The sequence below is a fragment of the Apus apus genome, chromosome 1 (genome assembly GCF_020740795.1).
Source record: "Apus apus isolate bApuApu2 chromosome 1, bApuApu2.pri.cur, whole genome shotgun sequence".
NCBI lineage: Eukaryota > Metazoa > Chordata > Aves > Apodiformes > Apodidae > Apus > Apus apus.
Window position 1 is genome coordinate 21,491,170 of NC_067282.1, and position 18,151 is coordinate 21,509,320.

An 18,151-nucleotide genomic window follows, 5' to 3' on the forward strand; every position below is an offset into this window, starting at 1 on the left:
CACGTGGCAGCAGGAATGGGTCACTGTCAGGATACCCAATGGTTTTCACCAGTTAACCAAATCCCACCCTAGTCTGCATGTACTTGTGTGACGGTAGCCACAGAAGCACCACTACTTTCCATGGTGGACACCTGTCTCCAGAACAGAGATCTTCAAAAGACCTCTTAGACTGTGATCTCAAGGCCCCAAAGCCCCACACATCTGCCAGGAGTGTTACTCTATCAAATTCACAGCACAACCACGAATCTCAACATTTTAATGTGTCAGTGACTTGTAAGACACGATCTATGACCTGAGCAGTTCACCTGTTATATTTTCTCCACAGGAAGCAAGTTGGGAAGCATGAATCTGGCTCACGTCTCAGACAACCTGGCTGAAAGGCACTGCTGCCCCATCTCATCATAACTCAGCATCAGGAAGCTGACCAAGGGTGAGAAGGAACTGGGATTAGGTTCCCATCTCTTTCAGAAGTAATTTGTGGGTCTTTTTGTGCCTCTTTTTAGAGTTGTTCTACTTTGCATGGCCTAATTAATTAGCTATTGATGGGGGAGGGAAAGAGGCAGCCATTCACTAGTGCAGCAGTGCATTTAGCTGGGAAGAAGGAGAGCTGTGCCACTGGGTACTTCATACAGTTCAGTGTCTGGGAGAAAGGGGCTGAGACCTGGTGTTCCCAGGTGCATGGTGAATGCCCATATCTTAGCTTGCAATAATTTCCCCCCAAGATATTGCAAAAACCAAAAAAATATTCCCGAGTGGAAGTGTAGACTCTTAAAAACAACAAATCTGCAAACGGCTCTGTAGCAAATACAGTCTTGGATTTCTCCATCACCTTTCATGTGAAAGGTGATGAACATGAGCACATGGGCTGAAAAACACTTCTAGCCTGCATGATATTTCAGCTCTCCTCTTCTGGTTCAATGCATGATTACTCCCAGCTCCCAGTGGGACCTCAGGGAGTCCATCCCAGATACTCCAAATCTGACAGTGAGACTTGTGTTGGAGAAGCACATCCAGCTTCTCTAGAGCTGGACAAAGAACAGTGTACTGTTTTGTAGTGTCTGCTGCTTGTGACACACAGACATGCTTGTTTGGGCTGACTGGTTCGCGCTGGCACTTGGCTCATCCCATCAGTGCTACGAGGTTTTGGCTGTGGATACACTTGGACAACTGGATGCGCCAAAGTCCGGCAGCAGCACCCCCGGCCCTGCTCCCCCGGCTTTGCTGGAGCCCAGGGCCAGGCATCATGGCTGGCCCAGGCTCTTCTGCTAAGCACCGGCCCGGCTCCTTTTCCCCTCCCCACCACTCGCTCAGCATCAGGCCTCTGGGGAGCCGCTGGAAGCCGCGCACCGCGGTCTCGGAGCTCCACCTAGTGCCGGCTGCGGCGGCGGGACCGGGTCCGTGGCCCCGTTGAAACCCCGGGCACCCCGCAAGGAGGTCTCCACGGTACCGGGCTGCGGGCTCCGCGGGATGCTTAGGCAGGGAAAAAGGAGAGAAAATTAGGGCGTCTTGTCTTTCAGTTCGGCTTGTCATGTATTTTTTTCTTGTTCTTTCCTTCAGTCACTGCTAACAGAGAGAGCGCAGGGTCCTTTGCCTTCAGCACTTTCAACAGTCCTCAGCCCTTTCTGTTGCTCTTCTTCCCGGCTTAATGACTCCTGCTTCTTTGTCAGTCTCTGCCTAACTTAATGCACCTGACTTAGACTGATGGCATCTCTGCTGGAGGTCTTAAAACAAACTTAACTATCCTCATTCGCTACAGGGGGAATTTAGCACTTTCTCCAGAGGACTTGTTCCTGGAGGCAAGGATTAGAGGTCTGGATCTCAACAAGAGAAATGTGGACTTTTTCCTTCAAGAATCATGAAACTGCTCCTTAAACAGCACTGGCTGTGGCTTTGTATAATAGTCAGGAATGGTCCAGCACTTTGCTAAGTTGTGTTGGAAGCATCCTGGAAGATACTGTTTTGTCACTGAATATCTGCTGTATCTTTGTTCCATCTATCTGCACTGTGTGAAGGAGCAGATGTCCAGCCCTTCGCATGTCCAGCCCTCACAGGAGGGTGTTTCTCCTCATTGCACTTCCTTGCTGTATTGCCTGAGCTGCTTTTCATGTGTGCATCATGAGGAGTTTGTGCTAACTCCAAGATTCTCTATTTGCCTTTATATTCCCAAGTCTCAGCTCAGTAGTGATGATGTGGCCAGATAACCTCTGTCCACTCCTTATTAAACTTGTGGAAAAACATTTGACACAACTCCCTGGCATGTTTTAAAGCATGCGGGATTCCCATCTACTCCTTTATGAGCCAAGTTCACATCTGCTTAACTTCCAGGGCCATCTAGGCTTGGATGCAATCCATTCAGTGTTAAGCTCCTCCAGCTTTAAAGGCTGAAAACTTCTGTCTACACAAGACCCATCTCTCTCCTATCAGTGCAGAGAGAGTGTTAACAGTGCTGAACACTAACATCCTGCTGCTGAACACTTTGAAATTGTATTATATGAGCATGTTAAAAGTCACAAATATTTCCCAGACAATGCAATGGTAAAGTTTTGTTTCTGTCTTTATATATACAATTGTTCTTCATTAGTTTACATCAGTTTACATCTGATTAAAAAAATCAACGATTCCATGCTAATCCAAGAATGTTAACAAAAACATGCAAACCATAATTGCTGAATTACAACATTAATTATTCTCAGACAATGTTAGTAAAGAGCAGCTCAATTTATGTGATAGTATATTTGATCCAAACAGCTGTGCATTTATAACACCTGCCACTGGAAATTCTAACTGCAGTTAGCATCTTGTAAAAGAGAAGAAAACCATTAACCAGTATATTCCCATATTGATTCTGGTCTACTGGGATGTAGATAAATGTATTCCATCAGTCATTACAAAATTCGCATTTACAAACCCCTAAACATCATAATGAAAATAAGATGTCCTTTAAGCTTTATTAAAATGCAATCAAGCCTCTGGATATTGTCTTGGGAGAGCCTGGGAGAAAGTTAGAGACACACTTTCACTTTATTGTGGCCAGGCTCATACACTCAGGCTGGTTTCTGGGAACTGGGAGTGACAATATTGCACTCCTACATTACTGTAGGAGATAATTTCTTTAAAATTAAACATTTTTATTTTATATCAAAACACAAAAAGCCCAAGAAATAGAATTAGCTATAACTCAGTCGAAGAGAGACTTCCACTTGGAAACTGCCATTGGGATTTTCTAGACCAGGGAGGCAGGAGTTTGTCTCCAAATATCAGTCCTCTTGTTAGTTTTAAATGCTTATTTTAGGTAGAAAGAAATCACTTACTGTAAGTACCTAGCTCCCATCAGCAAGTGCAGAATGTAGCCAGGACGACTAGAGACTGCCCGAGTACCTAAACTCAGTGAAAACAATCCTTTTGAAATGGACACCTACTGGGAACTTAACAGCAATTGAGACATTCCGGATAAGACAGTTGTACACATTCAATTTTATAGTTCTGTGTAAAACAAGGCTGATTTTCCAACACCTGCCAACATCTGGAGATGAAGGTGTGAGTAGCACTTCGGAAAATCACACCAGTTGTCTTTAGATGCATAGTTGTGCTTGTAAACATTGACTAAAAACCCATGGACTTTCTTGTGTTTGGTTGCAACATGGCAAGAAGAGTCTGAATTCAATGCATTGATTAGACACTGTTTATATAAGATCAGGAAAGAGATATCCAGCTGTAGAGAGACAGTGAAAAGACCATTGATTTTCTCTTGTGATAGACATCTTTGCTGAATTCAAGGAAATTAATTGTGTCTTCTCCTCAAAATAACATCAATATGGACTGGCCCACAAGAATTGTGAATAGAGCCACAGCTGGTAACACTTCCTTTCCTTAGCGGTGATATAAAACATTTATGATACTCAGAGTTTATGAAAATACTGAGACCAAATCCAGAACCCAGATTATTTTTCAGCCTGAGAGCCTTTATGCTATAGCACGGTCAGGGATAGCAGAGATTCCTCATCCCTGCTTACGCATGGTTTAATTTTGATGCTGGAATTGTGTGTAGAATAATTTTTCTTCAAATTTTGGTAAACCTGTAATTGGAATGAGAAAATAAAAGATGTCTTCTGTTACAACATTGCACTTGGAGAATTGCTTTTCTCCCTGTGAAGCAGGCACTTGTAAGGTACAGCCCACTCTGAGAGAGAATCACAACAGGTCTGCCTGTTACCTCCCATTGAGTCCAAAGAGAGTCCAGACAACTACCTAAGTGAGGTGGGATTTAGCTAGCCAAAACGAATTGGGTTGGGGAAGGGCAATGGACTGCAAAGTACAGGTGTTTTTTTCTAGCTACAGTGCTTTGAATATGTTCATCGGTTTGCCTCTATGCTCAGCAGCCTCTGCCAGGCTAACAGCCAGCAGAGATGCTCAAGACTGCAGAGGCAAGAGTAATTCACAGTTCCACACAACCAAAAGAGTTCACAAGGATGCTGCACTGGGAAACAGCATCTAGCCCAGAGTGGATACCCAGCTAGGAATCAGTAGGTTGTAAAGGAGTTTCTTATCCTCCCTGAGGAAGAGATCACAGTCTGGTAAGAATGGAATATGACTTTGTCAGATCATGTTTATTATTTTGACCTTTGGGAATGACATACAGCCCTACATCTGTGAGGGTGTGGCAGCACACACCTATGGTGACCCCCCATGAGAACCCTGGAAGGTGGCCCAGGCTCAGCTCCCCTCCCATGCCAGCTATCAACATCACCTAAGCCAACTGCACATTCCCATAGCACAGGCTGAGACATTTCAGCCTTCCACAGTCCTGGTGCATGCAGTAGGAGGAAATACAACCTCCTCAGGGAGGTCAGGATTCCTTCTGATGGCAGAAAAACCTTCCCCAAACTCTAACATAGATCCCTGGGGAGTAGCTCTGTAACACAATGGTACACTTGAACTGAAATCAGAAGGCTATTTCTTAGCTCATATGGGACTTCAGAAAAACAAAATCTAAACATTTGTCTTGTTTCTGTGTTTACTTACTGCTCCTTCTGCCTCAGCCAGCTGACAGGAAAGAGAGGAAACCAGCCATGAGAAAGAGGGTCTTTTTCTGAAGTCAAGGGCCCAACAGGACTGCATCATGTGGTAGCTGCAGAAGCAAAGAGGTGACATAGAAAACATATTGGCTGTTGGAATTTCTGTAAGTGACTACATGGGAGTGCAGGATTTGAATGGGAATCATAGAGCAGCAGAACAATTTTATAGAATGAGGCCACATTTGAGTGTGTTGCAGCAGAGAAAAGAATCAGAAAGATAAGGGAAAAGATGAAATGAAGAACATGGCTTTATAAGAGTCCTTGGCAAAATCCTCCTCATGGGATCTGGGCCAGGATTTCACCCTGGCTGGCACATACTGGGATGTTAACCTTGTTTTCAAGCTTCCATACAGAAAGAGATAGAAAGACAATTCTTGGCTGTCTCTGGGGTGAAACCTGCTCCTTGTCGACTGTGATTCTGAGGGCATTTTTCACAGCAAGTCTTTATGTAATTTGACATTACAAAAATAATTCTGGTGCTTAAATGCCACCCTAGAGATTTTGCAGTTTCGTAAGGGACCAGTTTAGCACCTATCTGCTGAAGTCCCTTGCAAACTTACTAGATCAAGAAGTTCCTTGGTATTTATAAGCCACACATCAGTCTTTCATGGCTCAATCTGTTGGATTCATCTGTACCTTTCATGCCTTCACAGTCTTTACATATAGGGGGTGAGAACAGTTTAGTGTCATAGCAAGACACTAAGTCCCTAGACCATTTATGAAACTTCTGCCAGGAAAGCTCAGACAACCTGAAGTCCTTTCCTCCATGCTCCAGTCTGGCAGCTCTGCATCACCTTCTTTTCTCTGCTCCACTGGGATCCACATCTAGACAGGGAGTCCACCCAGGCACCGAGGCACAGACTGAAAATAATGTGCTGAGTGGACAGGAATAGCTCCCACCAACTCTAACTCTTCCTTAGAGTTTTTCTCTATGAGGATCCCTACCCTCCTGGAACCGAATCGAACATACTAAGGCTCCATTAGAAAAAAAAAAAAAAAAAAAAAGGAAAAAATCACCAAAGATTTAGTTAATAACCAAAATAAATATGGTATAATATTGCTTTTGCAAAAAACCAAACAAGCAAATGAAAAACCAAGGTTTGTGATCTGAGAATAGGAAGTTCCTTAGGAAAGGAGGGAACAATTGAATAAAGATAATAAATTAGTCCTTTCAAACACACATAACCTTTAGTGTTGGTATTTTCTACTTTAGGACAAAACTTACATGATCAAGCAGGCTTTTTTACAGTTTGAGGAAGATCTCACCTTCTGCAATTGTTTTTAAAGCAAGATACAGGGTACAATAACTAAAAGGTCATACCAAGAGTGGCTTGGTAAATAGAAATTCCCATGCTATGTATCATTCCGAAAACACACTTACACATCTTTTGTAGCATAATACGGTCGGTCCATCTTAAATCCACTTTGTATTAATTTGTAGAAGTTTGTATCAACCTGGATACCAGGATAGGGATTTACACCTGGGGGACATATTGGAGAATGCATGTTAATTCAAAAGCTGCCAAAACTAAAGAGTGCTTTTTTGTTGCATTACAGGACATACCCAAAGAGAATATTTCCCACAGTAGTATCCCATAAGACCAGACATCACTCTTCATTGTGTACGTCATCTCGAATAAGCTTTCAGGAGCCATCCATTTAACTGGCAAACGAGCCTGGACAGGCAGGGGGAAAGGAGACCAAGTCATGCTGTGACACAGGCTTTCTAGATAACTCACTGTAGTTCTTACTGCTTCAGTAGGATCAATTAATGTTTGCTATGTGAAAAGCTGGGCCTCTCTTAGTAGTTCCTTTAAGTTTCTCCTATAGAGAGAAATAGGCACTTCTAAGGAGTCAATGCATATTATCCATTTTAGATGAATATTTAAGAAGAAGATGAGTTCAGCCTTGGAAGTGTATTCTTCCCTCCTCTGACTTGCAGAGTAGCTTAGATGGAGATGTCCACTCTGTACTTCATATAGCCAGAGGATCTGGTGCACCCCACACATATGCTATTGCCCCTCTACCATTATTGTTCACAACAACAAACAATTCTCAGCATTTCCATCAGTGGATTTCAGTGTGATTCAGAAAGGGAGTGGGTATCATCTCATTTACAGAGATATCACTCACTTGATTTGGTTAATTATAAAGGCAGGAAAAAATTGAGTCTTCTGTACTGTCTGTATATGTATCTATAAAGCCAACAAGGAGTTTGAAAATGCAGAACTTCACTTTCTTGATTCCTTATCATTCTTACAATGGTATGAAAAATAGAGAGCATTCAGGAACTTACATTGCCCCTAACAATGTAGTTGGAGTCATTCTCTACATCTCTGGCAAGGCCAAAGTCACATATTTTCACCACTTTTCTGTGGGTCACTAGTATATTCCGGGCAGCGAGGTCTCTGTGAATGCACTTAGAAGGAAAGGAAGGGTTAGTGCTCTGCAGCATTTGGTATCAGAAGGAGATGGTTCCCTTGTCTCACACAGAGCTGTCTGAATTCTGAATTGGTGCCTCCTTCCACCGACACATTTTGGAGAATGAGCAAGCTGGACAGTCTTCCGTTGCTCATGACAAGGGTGGAAGTGTGCAGCCACTTCTTACCCAGGGTCATGTTTAAAACTGCAATTCAGCCTTTGCTGTAGGGCCGGGGCAGGAGGTATAGTTCAAGCCTGCCACTGTGTGGCTCCGTTCTTCTGTCTGCCTTTCATAAACTGACCAATTTTTACCATCTTTTCCAACTAAACAATTTGCTGCCCTTCACCTTACCGATTTGGACTCAAGAAACTCCATTCCTTTGGCAACTTGATAAGAGAAGCAAAGAAGGTCTTCAAAAGTGAGCACATTAAATTCCTCTTCGTCATCCATCTCTCTGCTTGCATGCATAATTTTATCTGTAAAAAATAACCAGGAGTATGAGTTTTCCATGGGCTTCCTCCCTCTCTGATTAATTCTACTGATAGTTCATACGCTCCTCCCAAGAACACCACCATAAGGAGCATCCATCTTTTGCATCCTTTGCTCAGACAGAAAATAAAGAGTATTTTCTTATTCAAATAGTATGCATAGCATGACAAGAAACATAAGTCTTTGATCTCAAGTAGTGTTGAATCCTTCTCCAGCAAAATTTCTACCAGGAGAGAAGAGAGACATATGATAGAAAGGGGCTTCCTGTATCACTGAATCTAGTCTAGTTAGATCATTAATATAATAAATACAATAATAACAGAATTACTAGATATAAAAGTAACTAATCTCTTACCTTCATCAGAATACAGCACAATCCCATTAGATCCAGATGTCACATTCATGTTTTGACATTTTTGTGTGATTTCAAATTGATCCTCCCTGCACAGAGTTGTATTCATACCATAATTCAGGTGAGTTCCCTGCCTGGAGTGGATGACACATTTTCAAAGGTTACATAGTGGACCACATAGTCTTCTACATATTCACTGTTTTGCAGTGAAGAAGCATGATCAGTTATTGCTATTAAAAAATCTAGGCACAGACATGAGTCTTCTCAAAACTAGAAAGAGAAACAAGAAATTGTTCATGTTTTTCAGTCCAATGTGAAGAACATCATAAAGAGAACAAAATCTCAGCTCCCCCCAAGGCCTTGCTTGTTAAAGTGTATAAAAGCACATTCTCAAGAATTCAGTAATTTCATCAGTTTATGGCACAGCTGAGAATGCAGCTTAAAAAAAAGAGACAGTAACTATATGAATTATTAAACTGTTGCTGAATGCTTTACCTGCAATTCTGGTCCAGATTGATATTGTGGTAGAAACTGAAGTTGTGCTGTTTAAAAATATCAGTCAGTGTCCAGTGAAACTTTTCTCTTTTGCTTCTTAAGTAGTTCAGAAGGTCACCATAGCAACAATATTCAAATATCAAGTAGATTGGTCCTGAAATAGTTCAAAATGTAAATGCCTTCTGCTATTTATAGCACTCCCCCCATTAAAGCCTTAATGATTCCCCATCTTCTCCTAGGGCTGACTTGTATTAAACATCCTAAGCACCTTCCCCTCCTGGGTAACTAACTTGTTCTGATGGAGAGGTAATATTTCCTAATTGTAATTACTGACTGTAATGTCTTCTTCCAAAGTCTGTGGAGCTGATTTTTCCACATGGTGCATCTCCCGAGGTGGATTACAAATCCCTATGAAGGCACAAACATCTTTCCCCATAACAATGGCATTGGAGAAGACAGCACAGGCTATAAAGATGCAACATATTGTCCAAACTGAAAGACCTTGCAAGGGGATGTGTCGGAGTGGAGCACTGGTCAGGCCACTTTATCAAGAAAGGAAAAATACCTCCAATTCCTGACCAGGCAGGCTCAAAGAAAAGCCATGAGAAGCCAGCAGGAGCAGAGCAAATTTCCTAGGGAGAGCTCAGACTGGTCACATATCACCCCTGCCAAGTCTTACACTGACATTGCCATTTCCAGCTCAGAAAGACCAAATATGAGTTTGTGGACATTTCTGTCAAAAAGACCTGCCAAGCAAGGTAAGGTACACTGGAAAAAGCCTGTAAAGTCTCTAAGAGGATGGATGTGAGACTCCTGAGAGCCATGTAAATGCTTCTGAATATAGCACTTGGGTAAGGCTGGAAGTGTTCCTGCCCTACCCATCCAAACTAAGCAGGTCTTCCCTGCAGCTCTCCTGCCTACACCATTGCATCCTGCAGAATTTTCCAGAGAACAATGGCAGCCTGAACAGTTTCAAATCAGGTCATGCCACCACCAATGATCTATTGCTTTCCTCTTATGTCTCAAGTGTCTTTGCATGACACTATTGTTAGGTTTTAATTGGTACCTTTCTGCAATTGGAATTTACCTGACACAGTACAAGCTCCAAGTAGGTTCACAATATTTTCATGGCTTCCAATGTGAGTCATCATTTTCAACTCAGACATTAGAGCATCTTTTTCTGAAGCATCAGGTTTTTCTGTAAAAGTAACACAAATTTAGAAATCTCCAGCAAAGTAATAAAAATGTAAATGATTGTGATGCTTTCGTGCATGCCAGTCTCCATTTCAAATTAATAGGACTGACAGCACATTTGGGAACATCCTAGAAAATTGTTGCACAGTATAAAAATATCCAGCCAAAGTTGGGAAATAAATGTATGTGTGTGAGTGTGGATCATTGAAATTCTTGGGAAAGCAGTCATAAAATGTTGATATTTGTCATACTTGGGCTGGTAAGGAATGACAAGCAGTGGATTAAGGTGTTCACAAGCACAGAAAAGATGGCTGTCAGCCCTGTTGGTGAGAAATTGGAAGAGAAAAAAAGTCTTGACAGCCATATGGCAATCAACCTCTTGCAACCCAATAGCTAAGAAGGCCAGCCCATGCTTCAGTAATAGCTTTAGGCTTAGTTTTTCAGCAAGTACTTGGTCCTCATGATCTCAGTGAACTGAAGACACAGACCAAAACGACCCAGATGAACTTCCATGAAGACAACCACAAAGGAGTGGACCAAGGAAGCATAAAGCTGATGCACATGTGCAAATAAGGCATGATGTGCTGAATGGCAGAGCTGGCAGGAAGGGATGGTGTGGGCACACAGGTGAGCAGGGGATTGGTGCTGCTGCTGATGAGAAAGCTCATCCTGGTGTGTATCAGTAGGGTCATGGTACTTGGGACCCAGTGAGGCAGCCCTTCTCTACCTGCTGCCAGGGAGGCTCACTTCTGGACACTCCTTGTAGGAAGGCAATTTGGAGAGAGGCCAGAGTAAATCAGCAAGGGGGATTAGAGGTTTAAGAAGCCTGACCTATAAGGAGGGATGGAAAGATACCACTGTGTGTTATCAAGAAGATTATAGGAAAATGTGCTGGAGGCTTTGCAAAAACATTTGCTCAGACTCAGGAGGGGAAGGGAGCCCAACAGCTTAGACAGCACTGCAAGAAAAAGGGATCTTACTCTGAAGTCCACAGAACCACCAGTGTGACCAGCAGGCTAATATGCACTAGGAATTTGCATTCAGCTTCTTTGGAACAGAGCAGCTCCATCCCTCCCCACACAACACAAATCTATGGCATGTAGGACAAAATGCACTTCAGCAATACTTTCCCAAACTGAAAGAGAATGTTGAAAGCATTTTGAAAGCATTTGGAAACCAAGCATTTCTCAGGTGTAGCTGCTAAAAGTCTGCAAATAAAGGGATTTCTTCCAACACTGCCTCTATTTCAGAGCAACCAGAATACATCACTGCTTGAGAAAGGCACCCACAGTTTATTGTACCTTTTAACATTTTTACTGCAACCTGGATAGATTCTCCTGGATCCCTAATTCCGTAGGCTGTTGCATTCATCACTTTCCCAAAAGCCCCAGAACCAAGGACTTGTCCTAGAAGACACAACATGCCAGTATTATTTGCAGCCAGTACAACACAGCCCACTACTCCACCACTGTGATTTGTCTTGTGGCCTGCTCACCAAATTCCAGATTTTCCCTGGGGAATTCCCATTTGAGATCATATTCAAAATCTCTGAAGTCAATGTAGATGTACTCGTTATCTGATGGGCTTATCATCTGTATCATTTGCAGATGGCTTTCATATCTAAATTGCTTTGGAAGGGGGGGGAAAAAAAAAAAAATATTAAAAAAAAGATGTTGAATAAGTCTTGGAGAAGAAGAAACAGCCTGGTAGGAACAAAATAAGAAGGGGCAGGTATATAGGTTTGCTTTTACCTTTTTGTATTTATGAAAAAAGAATACAAATGAAAAAGTGATCAACAGGAGGAAAAATCCAACAGAGACATAGTGTGCAGCTTTGTCCAGGGATGAAGAAGAAACAGCTCCTGCAACTTTAAGAGATACATATTACCACCCACAGAACCAGAGCTTGTGTGTACAGCTAAAGGTGCAAGGAGAACCTGTGGTGGCTTTGGTGCTCAGCCAGGAACTCTCTTAACAAGTTAGGGCCACACTTTAAGGAGTGGGTGGGTAGGGAAGTGTTACATGAAACCTGTCCTCGTATTCTGGTAGTTTCTAAGAGCATAAATATTATGTTTACTTTCTATGGTAATTTCAACATAAATGCTCAAACTCTATCAGTAGTCACAGCTTCTGCCAACTGTCATCAAAAGCACTAAACAGCTTGTTTATCCATGACAAAGGACATCTCTGTAGTGCAAATATCTGGATGCTTCAAAACACTTCCCAGGTACCACAGTGGGTTCCCTGTAACAGAAATATTTTGCCCTACAGGATGTGTATGGTGTTACAAGTAAAAAGTGCATGGGCAAATAATAATACTGATTTTCTTGTTCAACAAGGAAACAATCTCTCATGTTCCCTGCAAGAAGAGAGGCTGTACAGTGGTTCCCAAATGAGGGATTTAGCCTTCTGCAACGTCCCTACAGGAGTTTAAGAATGTTTGTCTCCTGCTACTTGCTCCTGCTTCCCAGACAGGGACTGACCCTTGATGCATCTGTTGGCTCAGGCATGCTCAGAGGCATTTCAGGCATCTCCTCAGTGACTTCCAGGAGAGGAGCAAGAGCCAACACCTGCCACCAGCTACCAAAGTGGCGTCAAGCTCTTCCCAAAATTGATATCTCGAGGTTTCAGGTAGAGAAAACGAAAAAGCAGACTCCAATATTGCTGTAGCTCCATCCTGTACCTCCTATTAATGTGACATTTCTGCTTGTTTTATGAGGGAGGCCTCCACTTTGGGACTAGAGAAAAGAGACATGTCTCCCATTCACCCACCATTCCCACACACACAGAGCTTGGGTTTTACCTGCAATGCCATTGCAAGGTTAGCCACCTAGCCAGATAAAAAATGCTGTAAGTTCTACCATGCCAGCTTTAATAGAGCAAAACTGTACTAAAGCACTGGATTAGGGTACCTGGCAGGTTAATGAACGTCTTTTCACAGGCAACACCTGCAGAATTGTTTGCACAGCACTCAACAGAGAAGGTCGTTGCTGCCCCCTTTACATCTAAAGTACTGCGTGAAATCCATGACCCCAGGGATCTCCTCTCTGGCAAGAAGTTGTGAATCCCCTCAGTGATTTCTTCTGTACAGCTGAAAAGGAAAGGAGACCAATTCTGATTTTTGGCTCACGGTGCCATTTTCCAAGGGAGAAGATGGGATGTTTCAAAACAGGTCTTATGTCTGTGTTGGAAGGGAGGGATGCATGGGCTTGTCTTTTGTTGCTGTTAGACTGAGGCTTCAGAGCAGTTGCCAGCCTCGTTTTTTGGTGATGGAAATGGCAGGGTCAGCAGGAGGTGAACTGGGGTCTCTACCTCCTGCACTGGGCTCACTTCCACTCTCCACCACAGCCCTGGTGGGAGAGTGCACCTCTGACCTTCAGGACCTCCACCAATATCACAGCTGACACAATCTCCCCTACTTCATCTATTCCCATGGTTTCACCTTTGCTTCAAACACTCAAACCACTGAGCAGCTCCAAATGAGCCACTACGAAAACAATAAATACAAAATGAATCCACAGTAAAAGTTCTAACTCCTTCCCCTGAAGGTATGTGATTTCAAAGATGAGGTTTCTCTCACTCAAGATGGAGAGCATCCACCCTGTATTAGTGACTTATTTAAGACCTGAAGGGAATGTTATACCCAAAGGAAAGGAAGCCCACACACAGAAAATGTTGACTTTTAGCTTTTCTATTATTCATTAACTTACTGTCTAATTTACTGTCCACATAAATGAGAAGGTAAGTAGATAGAATTTATTCAGCTCTACATGTAGTTCTACATGTTGAAGTTCCCAAAAAAAGAAATGTCACACAGTTTTCTTGCCAGAGAGCTGCTTAAGGAGTCTTAAACTCACTAGCTCCATGTTTTCGTTCTTCTTCCATTTCCACACAAACAGGTTGATGTTAGGAAGCTTTTTCAGAGGTATGGACGAGAAAATGATTTAGATAATTTTTTATATCTAATTAAAATACTTAGAGATTTATCCAGTTTCAGAAAGATAATTTAACTAAGCACTCTTCTGCATAGTAGGATTTTTATTTTTTGACACATCTAAAACAGAAACTGCAGAGTAGATAAACTAGCTCAAAACTGTTTCAGTACCTCTTGAAATTTTAGGGCCTGACTCATTGCCCTAAATAGAAGAAATGGAAACACTCTCACTAACTTTACTGGCAACACTTTCACTGACTTTGTTGGCATGGGCAACAAGTCACCCTAAGAGCTGTATTAACCAAAGCTTAACCAATTAATCAAGCCCATAATAAACAATGCACTCCCTGAGTGTTTGGCAGGCCAAGAGAAAAACTTAGATTGGACTTTGTAACTACCTAACTGTTGATATAAAACCAGTGGGGTTTATTCCAGTGTAAAGAGCCTGAGATACACATCTTTATAGACATCATTTGATGCCAATAAAAAAATTGAATTAATTCCCTAGTTTTGGTGATCTGGTTCCCCTGGAGTGGGCCACCTTGTCCCCTTGTACAAAGGGTCAAGGGTACATTTTACACTTAGTTTCTTACAGGCTAGTCTTCATTTAACCAAGGATAGCTAAGATGTGGTCTTTGCAATGAATAGAAAAGGGGACAAGATATTTACTTGGATGAATTCAGTTCAGGACAGTTCCTCCAAACCCAGGATGAGGCAGGGTAACTGTCAGCAAAACAAGTGATCTGCTTGAACACCTGCATCCTTACTTCAGGTTTTCCTGCAAGAAGATAACATAAGACAATTTCTGTCAGCACTTCAGTGACCCAAACCTTCACATTTATGTGGCACTGCTACATCTGCTGAGACCAAGACCTGCTTCTGTGTTTTCAAAATAACCCACCTGCAACTGCTGTGAGAGCTGGATGCAGCCCTCAGTCCTCCTCCCTCCTCTAGCCCCATGACTCAGTTCTGTGGGAGGACAGTGTGGGCAAGGCAAGGGGATCAGCCACTTTTCTGCACAGGCACATCCAGACCAAAACAGTGGCAGAGCTGAAATCAGAAGTCTTGACCTCTGCTTTTCTGACGGAACAACCAGTCTGCCCTATGATTCCACAGATACCCTGGTTCTGGAGCATCAGGCTCATACAAAATATGCACAGAGGATCTCTCTGTAAATAATGTATAATACATAATGATCCCTAACCTGAAGCAAGGAAGAGATGCTGCAGTCATGTGGAAGAACTGAGATGACTGAGAACACCAGGCAAGACCGTGCATGTGGGGGAATTGTGGGCAGGGGCGTAGGAGGCAGCACAGCCCTAACATGTCTCACACACCAAAGGGTCTCCAGACTAACTGCATTAACTCACAAATGCCATTAGCAGAAAAAAAAAAAAAAAAAAAAGAAAAAGGACAAAATGACAAGAACACGCTATAGAAAGCTAACACCTAATGAGGATAAGTGTTTCCTCTCACTGTGTATCTCATGTAGTTTCTACAGCAGTGACATATATTTGGGCTCTCTGGAGTTAGAATACAGTCACTGCATTTTACTGAGCTCCTAAGCTTAGTGGTTTTCATAAGAAGTATTAGCTTTCTCAGTATATGACCAATTTCTCCTGTTCTGTAATGTCTGTTTGTAGCAGACTGAAGGGGAGAGAAAGAAAATAACTTCCTCTTCCTGCTGTTCTCCATCCCTGACCAACACAAAACATGACCCACAAGCAGCTGGCATCCTTCTCTACCCCTGTGCCTGTGGATTTCAGTAGTGCAGCACAGTGTGAAGAGAATCACACTTTTGCCTTGAGCTCCTCCATTTTTAACAATAATTCCATGTCAATGAAATGGGGAATATCCACGGAAAACCAGCATACTGGCTCCATTTATACCAGTGGCAAAGTACCAGACTTTGTCAAATCTTCACAGGGTTTGTTTTCTCACTTACTTCTCACATACAGAGTGAATTTTTTTGTCGTGATCATATCATCATTTTCAGCATAAAATACATATATCCCAGACTGGTGCTGGTGGTTGCAGAACTTCGAGGAAATACTGTGGAGCAAAGAAAAGACAGGAAGAGGACAAAGGGTCAACCTGAAAAAGATACTAAGTGCAGTCAAGAGTCATGCATACATCTGAAACCATTCAACATCTTCTAAGGAGGAACCCAGACTGAATTATTTTTCATTAGAGAACATGAACTCCAGAATGTAACTCTTTTGGTAAGAGGGTATTTTTTCCTGTAGTATTGATTTCATTCTGCCATTTTCCTCATAGTTCCTGGAGTGCATCTGGGCTGTCAGGCTGTGATTTTGTTACCAATCTGTTCGAAACATAACACATCCTGGCACATATGCTAAGACCAGTAGAGGATTAAATTCTACTCCCTGAAGGATTTTTATGTGAGTTTCTAGTTGATACAAAAAGACTATTAGAAAATAACAATGAGACAGGTAAGCTCATAAAAGATAAACCTCTCCAAATTGAAAGATATGATGGAAACTCAGGAAAGAGATCATCATCACAAGTCCAAAGTCAATAAGATAAAGCAGGAGCCACCAAGACATTTCTGCAGGAGGGGCAGCCTTCTACTAATCCCTGTGGCATTTGGCCCAACGGATGGCAGCAAATTAAGACTCAAACCATGCAGGAAATGGCTTGTGTCAATAGAAATGTTAAGGGATGGTTTTAACAAGTCCCTGGGCAGGACCTAACAAAGTAGGACTGCAGAGACTTACAGATTCCTGCATGGCTGATCTGTTGAATCACTGGTTTATGGGACATGGGAAAAGGTGGGGAGGGAATACATTATCTTGCAGAGATGGCCTCCTATTTCGGTCCTTTTGACTGGGCTGTTTTCAGGACAATTGTCATATTTAGATGGCATCTACTGCAGTTCATCAATATTCAAAGAGCACCTAAGAAAATCCCTTCTTAGGTTTAGCTGCTGGCACTTTGGGGGCAGATATTTTTGGCTGATTATTCAAGGATAACAGGGTAGGAGGTCCCCAATTCCATTTTACTGGTAAAAACAATCAGGCTTATCAGAGGGTTTGAAGCAGACAGACTAAAAGACAGCCCATACCAGTAATTTGCAAAGTAAGAGAAAGGAGTAATGTACTTGAAATCTAGAGAAATAAAACCAAGGTATTTCTTGTTAAGCAAGATACATACAAGTGAACTAAGTATCACATTGCAGTTCTAAACCAGGAAAACTCATATTGAAGTCACTGGCAATTTTGCCTTTTGACTAAGGCAACACCTCCCTGTGGTTATTGATTTTTGAATGTATTCATCTGAAATGATCTTAAAGATGTCCCTGAACTCAGGGACTGTTGAAAATCAGACCCTTTTTAAGCTGCCTCAAAATGGCTACTGAAGGCAGGGGAAACCACAGATCAGTTGGTGCTTTTGAAATCCTAGATCTGAAGGATTAAATCCTTATGAACAATGAGAAAGTAATTTTAAAAGTGTGTCTTTCATGCTTGAAAATGTAAGGGGATGTGAAATAAATATTATAAATTTAACACTCTGTGTATGAAAACTCACATGCTCTTAGGAGGGAAGTGAAAATTTGCATTTACTAAAACAGAGAGATAACAAAAACAAATAGAAAATGGAAATTCTGGAGAAATCTCTGAGTGTAGGAGCACTGACAGGAGAGATGAATCCTTGGGACTTGAAAAGCTAAAGAAGGGGACCAAGTTAATTAATACAACTTAATTTCATCTCTAATCAGGATGAACAAAATTATAAGGAAATGGCAAAAAAAAATAAAATAGAGAAAAACAGGAAATGAAAAAAGATATGAAAGGAATAAAGTAGAAGTGTTGAGAGATGGGATTACACAGAAGTCAACTGAAATATGCAAAGTTATGCTCACAATATGTTAAAGTATATTATGATCTTTTGTTTTGTTTCAAGCAATCTTATGCTTTAGGATCACATTGAAATCTGCAGTGCTACAGCTTGAAGGCAGAATCTCCTGACATCCCCACCTGCTTCTGGGAACTTTAAACTGAATGAAATATCTACCTCTGCTCTTCTTCCTTGGGAGAGACATGTCTATTCAATGCTAGTACTCAACCAAAACTGGGTAGCTGTGGGTGATGTTGGTACAGAAGAATGTACTTGTCAGACTAAATAATCACAAAATATGTCTTTTCCCCTCAATTATATTTCCATGAAAGA

General features: G+C 42.0%; 1 protein-coding gene across 1 annotated transcript in view; it reads right to left on the minus strand.

Moving 5' to 3' along the window:
* Positions 1–2,624: 2,624 nt before the first annotated feature.
* FLT3 (fms related receptor tyrosine kinase 3) overlaps positions 2,625–18,151 on the minus strand; it is a 54,187-nt gene continuing 38,660 nt past the window's right edge. The window contains 15 exon segments of the mRNA XM_051608057.1: positions 2,625–4,076; positions 5,023–5,128; positions 6,457–6,556; positions 6,640–6,751; positions 7,372–7,494; positions 7,849–7,973; positions 8,342–8,472; positions 8,834–8,987; positions 9,921–10,031; positions 11,329–11,433; positions 11,523–11,655; positions 11,779–11,894; positions 12,939–13,117; positions 14,630–14,738; positions 15,906–16,012. Of these exon segments, the coding sequence (XP_051464017.1) occupies positions 3,942–4,076; positions 5,023–5,128; positions 6,457–6,556; positions 6,640–6,751; positions 7,372–7,494; positions 7,849–7,973; positions 8,342–8,472; positions 8,834–8,987; positions 9,921–10,031; positions 11,329–11,433; positions 11,523–11,655; positions 11,779–11,894; positions 12,939–13,117; positions 14,630–14,738; positions 15,906–16,012 (1,846 nt within the window). The 3' untranslated portion in view covers positions 2,625–3,941.